An 18,051-nucleotide genomic window follows, 5' to 3' on the forward strand; every position below is an offset into this window, starting at 1 on the left:
GCCCCCATTCCCCAGTCTCCATCTCTCCCCCCCGAGCCCCCATCCCCAGTCTCCATCTCTCCTCGCCGAGCCCCCATTCCCCAGTCTCCATCTTTCCCCCCACCCCAGTCTCCATCTCTCCCCCCGAGCCCCCATTCCCCATTCTCCCCCTCTGCCTGAGCCCCCACTTCACAGACTCCATCTCTCCGAGCCCCCATTCCCCAGTCTCCCTCTCTCCCCGAGCCCCCATTCCCCAGTCTCCCTCTCTCCCCGAGCCCCCATTCCCCAGTCTCCCTCTCTCCCCGAGCCCCCATTCCCCCTCTCTCCCCGAGCCCCCATTCCCCAGTCTCCCTCTCTCCCCGAGCCCCCATTCCCCAGTCTCCCTCTCTCCCCGAGCCCCCATTCCCCAGTCTCCCTCTCTCCCCGAGCCCCCATTCCCCAGTCTCCCTCTCTCCCCGAGCCCCCATTCCCCAGTCTCCCTCTCTCCCCGAGCCCCCAGTCTCCCTCTCTCCCCGAGCCCCCATTCCCCAGTCTCCCTCTCCCCGAGCCCCCATTCCCCAGTCTCCATCTCTCCCCCCAAGCCCCCATTCCCCAGTCTCCATCTCTCCCAGAGCCCCCATTCCTCAGCCTCCATCTCTCCCCGAGCCCCCATTCCTCAGCCTCCATCTCTCCCCGAGCCCTCATTCCCCAGCCTCCCTCTCTCCCCCATTCCCCAGCCTCCATCTCTCCCAGAGCCCCCATTCCCAAGCCTCCCTCTCTTCCCCGAGCCCCCATTCCCCAGCCTCCATCTCTCCCAGAGCCCCCATTCCACAGCCTCCCTCACTTTCCCCCAGCCCCCATCTCTCACTCCCCCCACTCGAGCCTTCCCCCAAACCCCAGATTACCAAGTCCCCTCGATTGCGGCCACACCACAATTGCTGAGACTCACCCGATTTCCGACAGACTCGACTCCAGACACCTCCTGTCTGCACCCAGTCGTTTGCGGCTCTCTGCGGCGGTAGTCGGGTGACGTCACCGAGCTGGAGGCTTCTCAGCAGCAGCCAGTGACATCGCGGAACGGGGCGGGGTGGGGAATGCACTGCAGCGGGATTTTTTGAAGTGCTGATCTCCAGGGGTGTGAGAGGCAGGACTTGGGAGCGGAATCGCCGATTTCTGGAGACTCCCAACGAAAGCGGGAGGGTTATGAACCTTAGATTGGATTCGGGCTGTGTTCTATCTTTGAGAGGTTAGAATCTCCCCTTATCAAAATGGGCTTGATAGGTTCCATTTCCCAAGTAGTGATATCGCTGTGTGAGCCAATGAGTTGGAGGTGGGATAGGATTTATAGAATCACCAAACTCATGACTGAAACTACAGCAAAGAAACTCCCGAGTACAGCAGGATTATTTCACCAGCAAAATGCCGTGAGTGGAGGATAGTTACATAATACAAATTCTGTGCTTAAAACCAATCGCAGTCACTTACAGCAATGATTGATGGGGGAAATGACCCAATCATCTCCATTCTGGCCGGGACTTACGGTGTCACTATATGCAGCCAACATTTTTTTTGGTTGCTGTTGGGGTGCCTCGGTACAGTTTGTACGTTGTACACTTCAGGGCCGGGTCCTGTCTTTGTTGCTCTGCTTGTTAGTGTATTTCTGTTTCTCCTTTGCCTCTGTGGCAGAAGTTTGTATGTCACTATGGTCTCGGGGTACAAATTTGTTGGGGAGGGGTTTGTCGATAGTGCAGTGGGGGTTGTCTGTACCATTGAGGTTGGGTCGGTTAGATCATTGATGATCCGATTTAGTATAGCCCATTGTTGCTTTCCCTCGCAGTACCGAAGCCTATCTGGCTCAGACTCTTGGGATGTGGGCATGATATGTAGGTCCATAGTGGTGCCATACTGGAAATCCTATTAGTGGGTTCCTAAAATGAGACAGCCCTGGGCGGGTGTGCTGACCCACTGCTCTGTCTCTGTCTGTGAGACCAGAAAGAAAGACCTGCATTTCTATAGCGCCTTTGACAACCTCAGGACGTCCCAAAGCACTTTACAGCCAATGAAGTACTTTTGAAGTGTAGTCACTGTTGCAATGTAGGAAAGGTGGCAGCCAATTTGTGCTACCCACTGACACCCATCCAAATATGTATTTTTGCTTTGTCAGTAATTTTTATTCTAATTTTACGTTTGCGGTTTCTTTTTATTCAATGAATTGCTTTGCCCATTGCCTCCTCTAGGCAGTCCGTCAATTCAGTCTCAGCCCATTCATTGTCCCATTCTTCCAGGTTTGTTTTGTAATGTTCAATTTGTCTCGTTTGTTTTGCCCATTTTTCAAAATTTGAGGCCAATTTTTTCAAGGCTTCTTGTGAAGATGTATAAATATTGGGAAGACCGAGCCCATTGTCTTCGGCCCACGCCACAAACTCCATTCCCCTCCTTGGCCACTGTCTGAGGCTGAAGCAGACTCTTCGCAGCCTTGGAGTCCTATTTGACCCTGAGCGGAGTTCCCAACCTCATATTCTTTCCATCACCAAGACCGCTTACTTCCAGCGCTGCAACATCGCCCATCTCTGCCCCTACATCAGCCCATCTGCTGCTGAAACCCTCATTTATGCTTTGGTTACCTCCAGACTCGACTTTTCCAATAATCTCCCGGTCTGCCTCCTATCTTCCACCCTCCGTAAACTTCAGCTCATCCAAAGCTCGACTGCCCAGATCCTGACTCGCACCAAGTCCCGTTCACCCAACACCCCATGTGCTCGCTGACCTACATTTGCTCCTGGTCCAACAGTGCCTCAAATTTAAGATTCTCATGCTTGTGTCAAAACCCCTCCATGGTCTCATCCCTCCCTATCTCTGCAACCTCATCCAGCCCTATAACCTTCCGAGAACTCAGCATTCCTCCAAATCTGACCTCGTACAGCCTCGGTTTCCCTTGCCCCTCCATTAGCAACCATGCCTTCAGCTGCCTTTGCCCGCCGCTCTAGAATTCCCTCCCTAAACTTCTCCGCCTCTCTCTCCTCCATTAAAACGCTCCTTAAAATATCTCATGTGGCTTAGTTGCAAATGTTATCGGATAATACCCCCCGTGAAGTGCCTTGGGATGTTTTACTGCATTAAAGGCACTGTATAAATGCAAGTTGTTGTTGCTGAATGTTTTGCCAGTTTTATGAAATGGGTTAATTTGTCCGTCTGTTTTATAATGCCCTTAGGAGGCTGGTCCTGGAACATTAGCTGATGGATCATCTGGAACATTTTATAGACTACTCTAACTGTTATGGCAAATCTGTCTCTGGCTATAGGGAGATTCATCTGTGTACCAGACTTGGGTCCCATATGCGCTCGGTTGCCAGGCAACCTGCTTTTCACCTGCATGGTGTTGGCCATTGGTGTAGAGAAGTACGATAGAGGTTAAAGAGATGTTACTAGCTTCTGTTTGGCACCATGACGTTCCCACTAGTAACTATAAACTCACAAGGTGGTTCTTTGGTTTAATTCTTTTTTCCTGCTTAGAATCTTTTTCTCCCAATTGAGGCATGAGTTAGGACAAATGGAAATATAGGAATGATAATAAGGAAGAATTGTGTTAGGGTTAGAAAGAATGAAAGACTTGCATTTATATCACATCTTTGGCCAACTCAGGATGTCTAAAGCACTTTACAACCAATAAAGTACTTCTGAAATGTAGTCATTGTTGTAATGTAGGAAATGTGGCAGCCAATTTGTGCACAGCAAGCTCCCACAAACAGCGACATGATAATGACCAGATCATCTGTTTTAGTAATTGTTAGTTGAAAGATAAATATTGGCCAGGACACCATGCTCTTCTTTCAAATAGTGCCATGGGATAGTTTGCATCCGAGAGGGTAGATGGTTTAACATCTCATCTGAAAGAGGGCACACCTGACAGTGCAGCACTCCCTCAATGCTGTATTGGAGCGTCAGCCTAAATTTTGTACTCATGTCTCTGGAGTGAGACTATGAGCCCACGACCGTCTCACTCAGGGGCAAGAGTGTTACCCACTGAGCCATAGCTAAGGGTTAGGGTTATGGTTAAGACAAATGGAAATAAAAGAATGATAATAAGAAAGAACTTCACAGAACTTCACAGAAACCCCACAGTGCAGATAGAGGCCATTTCGGCCCATCGAGCCTGCACCGACACATATCCCACCCAATCCCCATAACCCCTACACCAACACATATCCCACCCTATCCCCGTAACCCCACATATTTAATCCCCCTAACACTAAGTGTCAATTTATCATAGCCAATCAACCTAATCCGCACATCTTTGGACTGTGGGAGGAAACCGGAGCACCCGGAGGAAACCCACGCAAACACGGGGAGAATGTGCAAACTCCACACAGACAGTCGCCCGAGGCCGGATTCGAACCCGGGTCCCTGGTGCTGTGAGGCAACAGTGCTAACCACTATGCCACCGTGCTGCCCTGAATGCATTCAGCGCCATTCACATTCTCGGGTCATCCCAAATTGCTTTGCACCTACTTGATGAATTTGCAGTCACTGTAGGATCGTCAGGATACGCAGCAGCCCGCTATAGCCATGGTTTGTTCTCACTTTTGTCTGGTTACTCAACTTCTCACAAGGTGTCCTTACAGTGCTCAGCACTCATCTGAGTCAGAAGGTTGTGGGTTCAAGTCCCACTCCAGAGACTTGAGCACAAAGTTCCAGGCTGGCACTCCACTGCAGTACTGAGGGAGCGCTGCACTGTCGGAGGTGCCGTCTTTCAGATGAGATATTAAACTGAGGCCCCGACTGCTCTCTCAGGGGGGCGTAAAAGATCCCATGGCACTATTTCACAGAAGATCAGCGGAGCTGTCTCCGGCCAATAGTTATCCCTCAATCAACATTACTAAAAAAGAGATTTCCTGGTCATTATCTCATTGTTGTTTGTGGGAGCTTGCTGTGTGTAAATTGGCTGCTGCGTTTCCCACATTACAACAGTGGTGACACTTCACAAGTAAAGTGCTTTTGGATGTCTTGAGGTTGTGAAAGGCGCTGTAGAAATGCAAGTCTTTCTTTCTTTCTTCTTTCTCTCCTTTATTATCCAGCAGCTGTTTCAAAATGGATGACTTTAACCCTACCCTCCCAGCAGAAACTGCGCAGGTGGGGCAGTTAAAATGGCCTGAGTTAATGACCCGCCCTGGAGCAGCCAGGATCCCACCACCTGTGATTGTAACCCACACTCCTGAGCATGCAGCAAGGAAGCCCGTACGTTCGAGTGAGTGTGGAAGTGAGGACTCCCTTCTCTATTACTTTCAGCTGCACCTGGCAAACCGACTTAGGTAACGAAGCACAACAAACTGAGTAAACTTGGTCGGTCATGTAACGTTTGCTTACTGGGCTGAGATATTATTAAGGGATGCCTTCTTCTGAAATAAAATGTTCACAAAACCAAATAGACAGGATGAGGAAGGCCATTTGACCCATCGAAATTCAACCATTCAAAAAGATCCTACAGTCCCTTGCAGCAGCTCATTGATTCAATTCTTAAATGATTTCAGGATTTTCCCCTCCAATGCACTACCCGCAATTCTGTTCCATGTATTGATCACTCTGTGTCTGAAGAGGAACCTCTTGGCATCAGTCTTGAATTTACTTTTTACTAGATTGCAGCCGTGTCCCCTTTTCCGACTCTTGCAACTCAACTCAACTCTCATGCTCCTCCTGTCAAGGCGGAACAGGCCATGTTTTTCCAGTCTTTCCTTGGATCTCAAACCCCCCGGCACTTGGGGGATCGGCCTCGTGGCTCTTCTCTGCGCTGCCTCCAGCAGTTGAATGTCTCCCTTGTGTCTCGGTGACCAGAACTGGACGGAGTATGCAAGGTGCAGTCTGACAAGAGCCCTGTACAGTTTAATCACAACCTCCTCAGACTTATATTCTACTGTTTGGCTCTTAGTTCAACATGCTATTAGCTTTGTTGATCGCTGCTCTGCATTGGTTGGACGTGTTGAGCTTCGAGTCGACTAAGATCTCTTTCCACTTCATCCTTGAGTGTTGCAACACCATTCATGGAGTCCAGTTCCAACCGTCTGCTCTTGTTGTTGGAGTCTGCGATTATATTCTTTTGCCTCCGTAACAGCTTCTTGCATCAATAATGTTAATCGCACCACAAATTCTAAAAAGTCAATGTTACTATGTTGCAAGAAAGCCTGCATCTGATTCCTTTTTATGTTATTACCTCATTCAACTAAAGTCTGGACCAAACTCACCCAGCAGAAACTGAAGTTATCATTTGTATTAGTTATCATTAAAATAAAAGTGGCAAGATTAACATTCCGATTTCTAAAAGTGGAAAACTTCTCAGTAAATTGCCTCCCCTTGACATTCAATGGGATTACCATCACCGAATCCCCCACCATCAACATCCTGGGGGTCACCATTGACCAGAAACTTAACTGGACCAGCCACATAAATACTGTGGCTACAAGAGCAGGTCAGAGGCTGGATATTCTGCAGAGAGTGTCTCACCTCCTGACTCCCCAAAGCCTTTCCACCATCTACAAGGCACAAGTCAGGAGTGTGATGGAATACTCTCCACTTGCCTGGATGAGTGCAGCTCCAACAACACTCAAGAAGCTCGACACCATCTAGGACAAAGCAGTCCGCTTGACTGGCACCCCATCCACCACCTTAAACATTTACTCCCTCCACCACCGGCACACCGTGGCTGCAGTGTATACCATCCACAAGAGGCACTACAGCAACTCACCAAGGCTTCTTCGACAGCACTTCCCAAGCCCCCGACCTCTACCACCTAGAAGGACAAGGGCAGCAGGTGCATGGGAACACCACCACCTGCAAGCTCCCCTCCAAGTCACACACCATCCTGACTTGGAAGTATATCAGCCATTCTTTAATCATCGCTGGGTCAAAATCTACCCTAACAGCACTGTAGGAGAAACTTCACCACACAGACTGCAGCGGCTCAAGAAAGTGACTCACCACCACCTTCTCGAGGGCAATTATGGATGGGCAATAAATGCTAGCTTTGCCAGTGACGCCCACATCCCATGAATGAATATTAAAAAAAGTCAATCAAATTTTGACAGAATGGCGCTTTCAAGGAGTTTGAAGATTTTCTCTGCCACACCGACCTCTCACAAAGTCAGTCACTGTCAGAAGAGGCTTCAGGTAGAAGATTGCAAACCTTTTCATTCAGACATCGTAGCACTAAGAACAAGTCTGACCTTTCCAACATGCTTGCGAATTTTCTCAAAGAAGCCATTATCAGTCTCTTGAAAAAGACTGTTACCTCCTTCCCCCCCAGAATTTAATTGCTCCTCTACAATTTCAAAATACTTTCTTGAAATGCAACATTCTATAACTATATTCAGTACATTCAGTTTTATATTTTGATATACAAGGTTTCAACTGATTATTTATTCTCTGTCAACAGAGTGGCTGTTGAATGTAGAAACATAGCTCACTAAATTCATCAGACATACATACTTTTGTAGTGTGATAATTATTAAATATAAAAGAAATACTAAAAATGCTTTATACACCATAAATTATAACAGATTGCCAGCGTGTTGTTGCATTTTAGTCAATGCTGCTTGTAGCATATTTTGTGAAGCTGCCAGTATAATCAATAAGTTAACTGCTGCACAGGTGAAGCGCATGTTTCTTGGACAAAGGGCCACTTCTTTAATTAAAGTATAAAGTTTTTTTGATTTTACCAGCCAAGGCCAACGATAATTACAATTGCAGTACACGAGATAACAGAGGATCGTCACAAAGCTAACTACTTAGTAGTTAGCTTTGTCTTAATCTAAACGTACACTCTCGGGAGCCGCAAGCCTACATTTCGTTGTACTGCACTTGTGCACTAACAATGACAATAAAAGTTGATTTGATTTGATTTTGATTACAACTCCACTTTCTGTAGGCTGCCTGACAAGACTGGATCAAATTACACTTTGCAGACAAACTGCAGGGTGTGTCTTGTCATCCTAGGGGACCAATCTGGTCCAACCCACTTGTGTTGCAAATAAACACAGCCAATAAACACAGCCCTTCTACGGCCTGTTGGTTTCCACTAAAATAGATAGGGCATATTCTAGTACGCAGTACTTTCACGGGTAGAGACCTCCGCCATTAGGATCCAGAATCGCAGAACTGTTCCTATTAAAGTCGGGCCAGGGACAATCGAGTTTGCAGCAGGGAATCAATAAATTAAATTAATTATCACTAAGTTCCCTGGCTGCAGTTCGGGCCTGTCTCTGACCCACGAGAAATTAAAGTGCATAGGCGCAAATCGCAAATACAAAGTACTTTTCCTCCGAGTTTCCAGCAGCAGGTCCCAGCGGACCAAACCTCCATTCTGGGAGACTCCCGGGCAATCTGGGAGGCTCGGCTACCAAAACTGATCACACACGAAAGTAAATTCTTTGGGTCAAGCACCTGAGATAATAAACTTGTCTTTCGAAATCAGAGAAACAGTGTTGTCAGTTAATCAGGCTGTGCAATTTCAATGCTACGCTTCATTTATCTAGAGCAGGATTATCATTCTTGGCCATTACTGCAATAGTTAAATAGCCATAAAACCACTTGAGACGTGCAAAGTGAGTGTTATTGCAGGCGAGTCCCGATTGGCCAGATTTCTGTTGATAATTGCAGGCAGGCAGCAGGCGCTTGGATACAGCACCACCTGCAAGTTCCCCTCCAAGTCACACACCATCCTGACTTGAAATATATTGCCAAAAAAAAATACTATAGTCTCGGTCGAACTCGCGCAACAGAAACTGGCTGGCATTTGTATGGGTTATTAAAATAAAATTAAAAGTGGCAGGATTAACATCCCGATTTCTAAAAGTGGGAAACATCAAATCCAATCAAATTCGACAGGTTATCGCTTTCAAAGATTTGTGGGGTTTTCTCTCCCACACCGACCTCTCACCAAGTCAGTCCCTGTCAGAAGAGGGTTCAGGAGAAAGACTGCCAGCTTTTTTCCCCATTCAGACACCCCAGCACCAAGAACAGTCTGACCATTCCTGCATGCCTGCGAACTTGCTCTAAGAAGCCATTAGCAGTCTTAACCTTTACCTCCTTTCCCCCAACCGAAGAGTAAATTTAAATGCTCCTCTACAGTTTCAAAATTCTCTTTCTTGAAGTGCCACATTTTCCTGTGACATTATAACTATATTCAGTGCACCATTTTCCTATGACATTCGATTATAACACTATTCAGTGCATGCAATTTTTTTTTTGGATATGCAATGTTTCGACTGATTACTTATTCTCCGTTGAGAGTGGATGAAGAAAAACTCACTGAATTCCCCAGACAGACATCATTTTGTAGTGTGATGTCTGTGATAATTATTAAATATAAAGATAGACTAAATGTGCTTTATGCACTATAATTAGCAAAGTGCCAACGTAATGTTGCCTTTTAGTCAGTACTGCGTGTTGCATATTTTGTTACGGTTGCCAGTATAGCCAATAAATAAAGACAGACTCACTCCACTGCTGAAGTGCATGTTTCGTCAAGATGCAAAGCCCTTTCGGCGCGTGCGTGTGGGTCGCCACTAAAATGGATAGGGCACATTCTCCCGCGCAGTGTATGCTGGGTACAGAGGCCGCCATTAGGGTTCAGGCTGGCGGAACGGATCCTCTGAAAAAATCACCTTTGCAGCAGGGAATAAATTGAGTTCATTATTGGGGTGGATGATGGCAGCCCACCCTGCTGCATGATCTTAGATCACAACTAATGTCATCTCAAAAGGACACCGACCCTGTCGTCGAATCGATCTCCCGGTGGCGCTAGCGAACCAAGCAAGTTAATTAATACTGGAAGTTCCCTGGCAGCAGTTCGAGCCCGTCTCTTGCCCGCGAGAAGTGAAAGTGCACCGGCGCAAACCGCGAATACGGAGGGCTTTCCTCCCGGGTTGCCAACAGCAGGGCTCGGGAGACCAACCCTACAGGGGGCTGATCAGGTACACTCACCAGGCCCAGTTTCCCCATTTACAGTTCTGCACTGAGCCTTGCCCACTGAGAGATCACTTTCAGAAACTCGGAACGACAATACATGGTAGAAAAATACAAGTAACGCACAACAATTACATTTTCATATTTTAAATGTTTTGCAATCCTTTAAGGATAAATTATAGTAAGCTTCAACATTTCCTTGTCCCCAGACCCTTGTCGAAAATGTATGTGTCTCTAGTGATTACATCCCCCTTCAGAAACGCCTTAATTCGTCGCTTCAAAAATCGCAATATTCGGTATACCTGCAGTTTTAAATTACAACAAGCTCCCGTTCGACTGTATTCTTGGTGTGACTACTTGTCATAGGCTGGCCCATCGGATTTCGCTTTTCGCAGAAAAACGGACTGGATTGCGAAATGTCATGCGCAAAGCACCAGAACTGCATGTAATAAAAACCGAAGTTAGCCTATTCGACCAGTATAAAAGCAGTGGCACTTATCACAGCCTTAGCGCCAAGGCTGTTTTTTGAGCTGTTGAGTTGTCAGCCTTGTTAAAGCTAATCGTCAGCTGTCGCTAGTTTTCTACGTGGATAAGTTCATATAAAGGACTGAATCATTGGCACTGCATGGGACAAACCATATCTAGCACATTCTAATAGGCTTCTCCACATAGTGCAGTGGTTTGGTAATGATGAACCTATTGAAGGATTTTGGACTTTTCAATATGAACATTTTAATAACCTGTTTTTAAGGAAGACAAAGGGATGGGCTAGAATCCCTGGATTACTTAGTAAAAGAGCAGAATTTGGTTAACAGCGGAAAAAACACGGAACTGTTAAACTTGACCGAAACCAGAAGGGCTATTGTTAAACTTGACCATGTTCGAAAGGTATCATGAGTACTGTTAGTGCTTAAGACTGTTGGAAGAGACAAAGTGTTGCGACTAACTGCTGTTTTCTAGATTTGCCATACTTTCGAAGGACAAGTTGGAGATAAGCAAACCATAACAAAGGCAGCTATCTTCTCAAACCATGAGAGAAAGGAAAACTAAGAGGGTATAAAAACAGCCATGTTATAGTGATTTCTAGCAGACAGAACAAGAAGCAGTTCAACGAAGACCTCAAAGAATGAACCCCTCATTCTTAAAGGAGAGCTTGATCACCCCCGCTTGTGAGATAAGCACCAGCTGCAAACTTTCGTGTTATAATGTCAATAAAAACAATTATTTAGAAAAGCATTTCAATCTCGGTTGATTCTTACCGCTTTTATCCTAAAGAGTGAGGAAAAAATACATATAATATATAAAACCTTAATAAGATCTGAGTACTGTGTACAGTATTGGACTCCACTTCAGAGAGAGTACAGCGCATTCTCGCTAGTGTGCTACCGTGTATGAGAATACAAATATGAAGAAAGACTTTAAAAATTGAGTTTTTTTTCGTTAGAACAATGCATATTATTGGGTGTAACGCTAGAAGTGTTTAAATCATGAAAGGATGAGATAGATAGAAGCAAACTGTTTCCACTAGCTGAGGGGTCGATATTGACAGTCCACAGGTACAAGATTAAATGTAAGAGATTTAGACCAGAGGGCAGAAGAAACATCTTCACGCAGAGAGTTGTGAGCCTGTGGAATTCACTCCCAGGGGTTAGCGGTTCAGGCAGAAACAATGTCAACATTCAAGAGATTGGATGAAGGAAAGGGGTCGAAGGGATCATGGAACAGTTAATAAACGCGATCAGGACTATTTCTTCCCATGGAGAGTAAACGCGACCACAGACTGGCTGGGCCGGATGACCTGTTTCCATGCTGTAACTTGGATGAATTTCTCTGGTGGAGTTGGGTATCTCCATTCTCCCAATTGCTTCAGGAGTTGCTTCCTTCCCTGGTGGAGGCCGGAGATCCCCGGAAGCTATCATGGAGGGAATCCAGATCTGTGGAGTCGGTTTTAAGCGGTGATCCAAGGGCAGGAATGAAATTTGAGCCTCTAAGGCCATGTAGCTCCTACTAAAGAACGGCGGCAATAACAGGATTACGAGGTCAACGACACTTCTTCAATGAACAGCCGAGATGGTGACGTTGAGTTCTGGTTACCGGGCCATCCCCTGCTTCCTGGGGTAGGTGAGGTAAAATGAGGGTGCATAGTCTAACCATAGCCGGAAGAAATGGTGGCACACGCTATGCGAGTGGCATCCAGTTATACTCACCGCCAGCCATCACGAGAGAGGGGCTGAATAGCACAACGTGAGTTGGGTCTGAGCAGCCAGGGAATATTAGTGATTGGCTAGCAGCACATCTGAGAGCGCTGCAGCAAGTGGGCCAACACAGACGTTGACAACGGCAAATACAATATAGCATACTTTTTTACGAAGTTGTGTGTACACGGCGCTGGTGTGTCCTGTGCATAACCACACTGCAATTCAACACTTGCAATTCAACAGGGAAAATCTCGGAATCGGGTCCTACCTGTGTAAAGTGTTTGATGGATGAGCCCTTCTCTCCTGCACGCTGTAACAGCTGGTTTTGGGCTCCATGATTTCCCTGCGTTCAGCCAGCATGGTCGAGGCCGCTGTGGTGATGATGGCCACTCCGTCCCTCACCCTGGCCGGGAGTGCGTAATCCCATTCGTCGTAGGAAACAGAAATTAATCCCGTCGGGAACTCCGGCAGAATGATATCCATATTCCCGGTGACCGTGCTTGGCACAATCCAGATGTAGCCATAGCCGGTGAGGCCAACTGACTCGGCCACCTCAAAGATGTAGGTGGCTTCATCCTTGGTGCAAAAGAGGAGGATGACCGGGCTCTGAAGCTTCTTCAGTTGGTTTTGGATCTTGGACTCGCCATCGTCCATCGAGACGTCCAGAGACATAACCTCCTCCATCTCCCAACCAACAAAACTGTTTTCAATGGTGCTTCGGATCTTATTGATAAACTCCTGGTAACCAGGGAAGTAGCTTGTTACAATAGAAAATATATACCAGTCATACTCCTCCATAATGTTCAACATCACTGTGGCTTGCTGTTCAATGGATGGCCCAAACTGGAAGAACATTGATGAATCATCCTGCAAGACAAAACAGTAGAGTTATTGCACTGAGCTGCTCTCTCTCTCTCTCTCTTTAGAACTCATGGATCCACTCAACTTGTTCTGGCACCTTCGGTTTTATTTTCTAACCTGACCCCCTTAACTTTCCACCCCTTCCATTTGCTTCCCCCTTTCCTTTGACCTCTTGCTGTCACAGATATTCATCCATCCTTTGTTTCTCTAATGGCCTTAATCTCGTCAACGCTTCCGTCTATCACTTGGCGGAGATGGACCTGTTACATCATCCAACAATCATTCAGGTTAACTCTGTTTCTCTCTCCACAGACACTGCCTGACCTGCTGAGTATTTCCAGCATTTTCTGTTTTTATTTCAATCATTCAACTGATACTCGCTGCCTGTGTTTGTCTCTCTCTTTTTCCCTCCCCTTCAGTCAGTGGCGCAGTTGGCAGACACCCTTGCTCATGTCTGTTGAGTCAGGAAGGTTGTGGGTTCAAGTCTTCCTCCTAGAACTTGAATGCAAAAATCTAGGCTGACACTCCAGTGCAGTACTGAGGGGGTGCGGTGCTGTCTTTCGGATGAGACATTAAACTGAGGCCCCGTCTACCCTCGCAGGTGGATGTAAAAGATCCCATGGCACTATTTTGATGAGTAGGGGAGTTCTCCCCGGTGTCCTGGCCAATATTTATCCCTCAACCAACATCACTAAAACAGATTATCTGGTCATTATCAGATTGCCGTTTGTGGGAGCTTGCTGTGCACAAATTGGCTGCCGCGTTTCCTACATTACAACAGTGACTACACTTCAAAAAGTACTTCATTGGTTGTAAAGCACGTTGGGACGTCTGGTGGTCGTGAAAGGTGTTATATAAATGCACGTCTTTCTTCCTTTCTTCCCTTGTGTCTGCTCACCTCTTATTTTTCAGTTCTGCTGAAGGACATGGACCTGAACCATCAGCTATCTGCTCTCCCTGAGAGGCCGAGTGCTTCCAGCTCAGCTTTCCTGCAGTATTCTGCTTTTTATTTTACAAAATGATTAGCTTGAAATATAATCCAGCGTTTCACTTTAAGCTCAGATGATGTTATCAGAATGGTTGTTAACCGGCTCCCTCGGTCACTATCCCTTGATACCCATTGAGTAGCTGAACCATACAGAAGAGGAAGGTCACACTTTTGATGCCTGGTCAGTACCGAGTTAGTTGATCATAGCCAAGATGGTGATGGCACTACTGCAATTGGCCTCAGTACCTTCACCCTGCAAGTGAGTGAGCCTGGACAGTGAGGCCTCAATTGCCCTCCACTCTCCCTCCCCACCTGCCACTGTCACCCCCAGGGATCACCAAAAGAGAGGTGACAGTAACCCTTAAGGTGCTTTGATGCCCCTATTGAGGGATGAGGGCCTGTAGTGTATAGCACCCTTTCCCATTTGGCCCTTTTCCTGTAACTTTTGTAGGCCTGGGCGCAGTCCAAGAATAAATTTAAAATGTCCCTCTTAAAATGCCCTGTGCCCCATATAGGTGGTATCACTTCTTAGGGCACTGCAGTGGTGGTTCCCCTTGTGACACTGCCCAGATTTCTCTTGTTTGGTGTGGTGGGCTCCCACTTTGTGATGGGAAATTCGCCAGGAGCCCGCCCCACATACAATGGGCTCACAATCAGGGCAAACACTTCATTGGGCCGACAATCAGGGCAAACACCTCATTGGGCCCACAATCAGGGCAAACACTTCATTGGGCCCACAATCAGGGCAAACACCTCACTGGGCCCACGATCAGGGCAAACACCTCATTGGGCCCACGATCAGGGCAAACACCTCATTGGGCCCACGATCAGGGCAAACACTTCATTGGGCCCACGATCAGGGCAAACACCTCATTGGGCCCATGATCAGGGCAAACACCTCATTGGGCCCATGATCAGGGCAAACACCTCATTGGGCCCACGATCAGGGCAAACACCTCATTGGGCCCACGATCAGGGCAAACACCTCATTGGGCCCATGATCAGGGCAAACACCTCATTGGGCCCACGATCAGGGCAAACACCTCATTGGGCCCACGATCAGGGCAAACACCTCATTGGGCCCACGATCAGGGCAAACACTTCATTGGGCCCACAATCAGGGCAAACACCTCATTGGGCCCATGATCAGGGCAAACACCTCATTGGGCCCATGATCAGGGCAAACACCTCATTGGGCCCACGATCAGGGCAAACACCTCATTGGGCCCACGATCAGGGCAAACACCTCATTGGGCCCATGATCAGGGCAAACACCTCATTGGGCCCACGATCAGGGCAAACACCTCATTGGGCCCACGATCAGGGCAAACACTTCTGTGGGCCCACGATCAGGGCAAACATCTCATTGGGCCAACGATCAGGGCAAACACCTCATTGGGCCCACGATCAGGGCAAACACCTCAGTGGGCCCACGATCAGGGCAAACACCTCAGTGGGCCCACGATCAGGGCAAACACCTCATTGGGCCCACAATCAGGGCAAACACCTCAGTGGGCCCACGATCAGGGCAAACACCTCATTGGGCCCACGATCAGGGCAAACACCTCAGTGGGCCCACGATCAGGGCAAACACCTCACTGGGCCCACGATCAGGGCAAACACCTCATTGGGCCCACGATCAGGGCAAACACCTCAGTGGGCCCACGATCAGGGCAAACACCTCATTGGGCCCACGATCAGGGCAAACACCTCATTGGGCCCACGATCAGGGCAAACACCTCATTGGGCCCACAATCAGGGCAAACATCTTGCTGGGCCCACAGTCAGGACCACGGGTCAGCCATTCATCTTCTAGGGAGCCTGGGAGAAGGTGACAGCTTTCAGAAAAGTCTGGTGAGAAAAGGCTTGTTTTGAGCCCCCCTGTCCCAGGCAGAGTGTCAGTAGGGTACGGAAAGTTGAGTCCAAGCCTGTTCTCACCCAATGCCCACACGGGTGCACTATACAGAAGGGGTTACTGGATAGTGATCAGGTGCAGGAGCCCTGGCCAATTTTCCCCTGCCAGCCTGGGGCACTGTGGGCAATTTTTTACCAGCATCCTTATGCTGTGACCAACTAGCATTGGCCAACGACTGTACCAGGGATGTGCTGGTCTACCTGCCCTAAAGTCTCTGGGGGAGTTAAAAAAGCTTTTTATCTATTTATATATCTTTTATCTATTTATCATTTTGAGAGTTATACACCATACACTAGACCAGAGGTTTCCAAACTGTATTTATTGTGTACCCCCTTCCAGATCGATCAGTTGCCCACGTACTCCTACCAGCCTGGTGCCAACGTTTCACTTCACAAGCTGAGATTCGCATGTTGAGTCAGTCGTCGTTGTCTCACCAGCGATTTCACCAAGTGCACTGATACTGGCAAGACAAATTTCATTACTTCGCTTCTCATCGCGGATACTTTGTGTGTTCTTCTTAACACTACCTGCCTTTAGCCTTTGTTCATTTTTCACTGCTATGTCCCAGTAGATATAATTATAGTGCGACGTATACTACCGAAAAAATCTGACTTAGTTCTGAGCTCAGTTAGACTGGAAAATGCTGGGCAACTGAAACCACGCTGTAGTGTATGGTGATTGGAGGTGAGGACACTGTCTCTCATGGTCTCTGTGTATTGTGTTCTCATTGGTACACCTTGAAGTAAATTAGCTCCGTTATATAATAAATTCCCACAGAATTTTAAAGCTTTGTTTGAATAGCTTATTATAAAAATACAATAAATAAAATGATTCATAAATAAAATCCACCATTAGTCAATTTCTCCCACATACCACCACCCCTGACCACCCCCAACTCCCCCTCCCCCCGCCTCCCATAGAGATGTCTCGCGGACCACAATTTGGGAAGCCCTGCTTTAGACGCAAAGAGGGCAGTCGCGCAAAATGGGTGAGAGCGAATCAGCACCTCGGGCATCAATGGAAAAGAAAATCAGACGTAGAATCACAGGAGGAGGCCATTCGGCCCGTCGAGCCCATGCCGGCTCTCTGTGAGAGCACTTCAGCGAGTCCCATTCCCCCTGCCCTTTCCCCCTGGCCCTGCAATTTTTTTCCCTTCAGGTACTTATCCAATTCCCTTTTGAAAGCCACGATTGAATCTGCCTCCACCACCCTCTCAGGCAGTGCATTCCAGATCCTAACCACTCACTGCGTAAAAAAGTTTCTCCTCATGTCGCCTTTGGTTCTTTTGCCAATCACCTTAGATCTGTGTCCTCTGGTTCTCAACTCTTCCGCCAATGGGAACAGTTTCTTTCTATCTACTCTGTCCAGACCCCTCATGATGTTGAACACCTCTAGCAATCAAATCTCATCTCAACCTTCTCTGCTCTAAGGAGGTATAAAAGGGGCTGCTGATTTGCTATCACTTGAGACCAATTTCACCCCAAGGTGTTAAAAGTATAAAAGGAAGAAAATCAGTTAGTTCATGCCGTTTTATTCAACTTTAAGCCCGAAACTGACAAATACATGACAATCTCCAGATTTCAATCACCATAGGGCAATTGAACTCTCAATGACCTTAGGACTGATTTAGCCTGCTTCCTGCCTCCTCAGGGAATACCTGAGTCTTAACGTGATAGGTCAGCAAACCATCACAACCATGATCAGATCATATACTACCTATGAGCAATGTAAGGGGAAAACAGAACGTAAGTATGAAAGTAGGTATTGAAGTATGTTAATCACAGTTCGGTTGTCTCACTATGCTAGGCATGCAAATTGATGTGTCACACTTAAATCTAAGGATTAAAACCGGGAAAGGAAGCCAATCATCTCTATGAGTCATTTGAATTTGGCACGGGTCACAGGACTTGCCTCACTGAGTAAACCGTTAGAAAGAAAAGAAAGGACTTGCATTTATATAACGCCTTTCACAACCTCAGGACAGCCCAAAGCACTTAGTGGTGCCATACTGGAAGTCCTATTAGTGGGTTCCTAAACTGAGACAGCCCTGGGCAGGTGTGCTGACCCACTGCTCTGTCTCTGTCTGTGAGACCAGAAAGAAAGACCTGCATTTCTATAGCGCCTTTCACAACCTCAGGACGTCCCAAAGCACTTTACAGCCAATGAAGTACTTTAGA

General features: G+C 47.3%; 1 protein-coding gene across 1 annotated transcript in view; it reads right to left on the reverse strand.

The window, feature by feature from the left end:
• The window catches only part of LOC147099438 (glutamate receptor ionotropic, NMDA 2B-like), a 763,081-nt gene that overhangs the window by 606,243 nt on the left and 138,787 nt on the right, over positions 1–18,051 (reverse strand). The window contains exon 2 of the mRNA XM_085969586.1: positions 12,379–12,977. Coding sequence (XP_085825712.1) covers positions 12,379–12,977 — 599 coding nt within the window. The remainder of the gene's footprint in view (positions 1–12,378; positions 12,978–18,051) is intronic.

Source organism: Somniosus microcephalus, chromosome 28 (assembly GCF_052327205.1).
Source record: "Somniosus microcephalus isolate GS21.2 chromosome 28, FLI_Smic_1.0, whole genome shotgun sequence".
Lineage (NCBI taxonomy): Eukaryota > Metazoa > Chordata > Chondrichthyes > Squaliformes > Somniosidae > Somniosus > Somniosus microcephalus.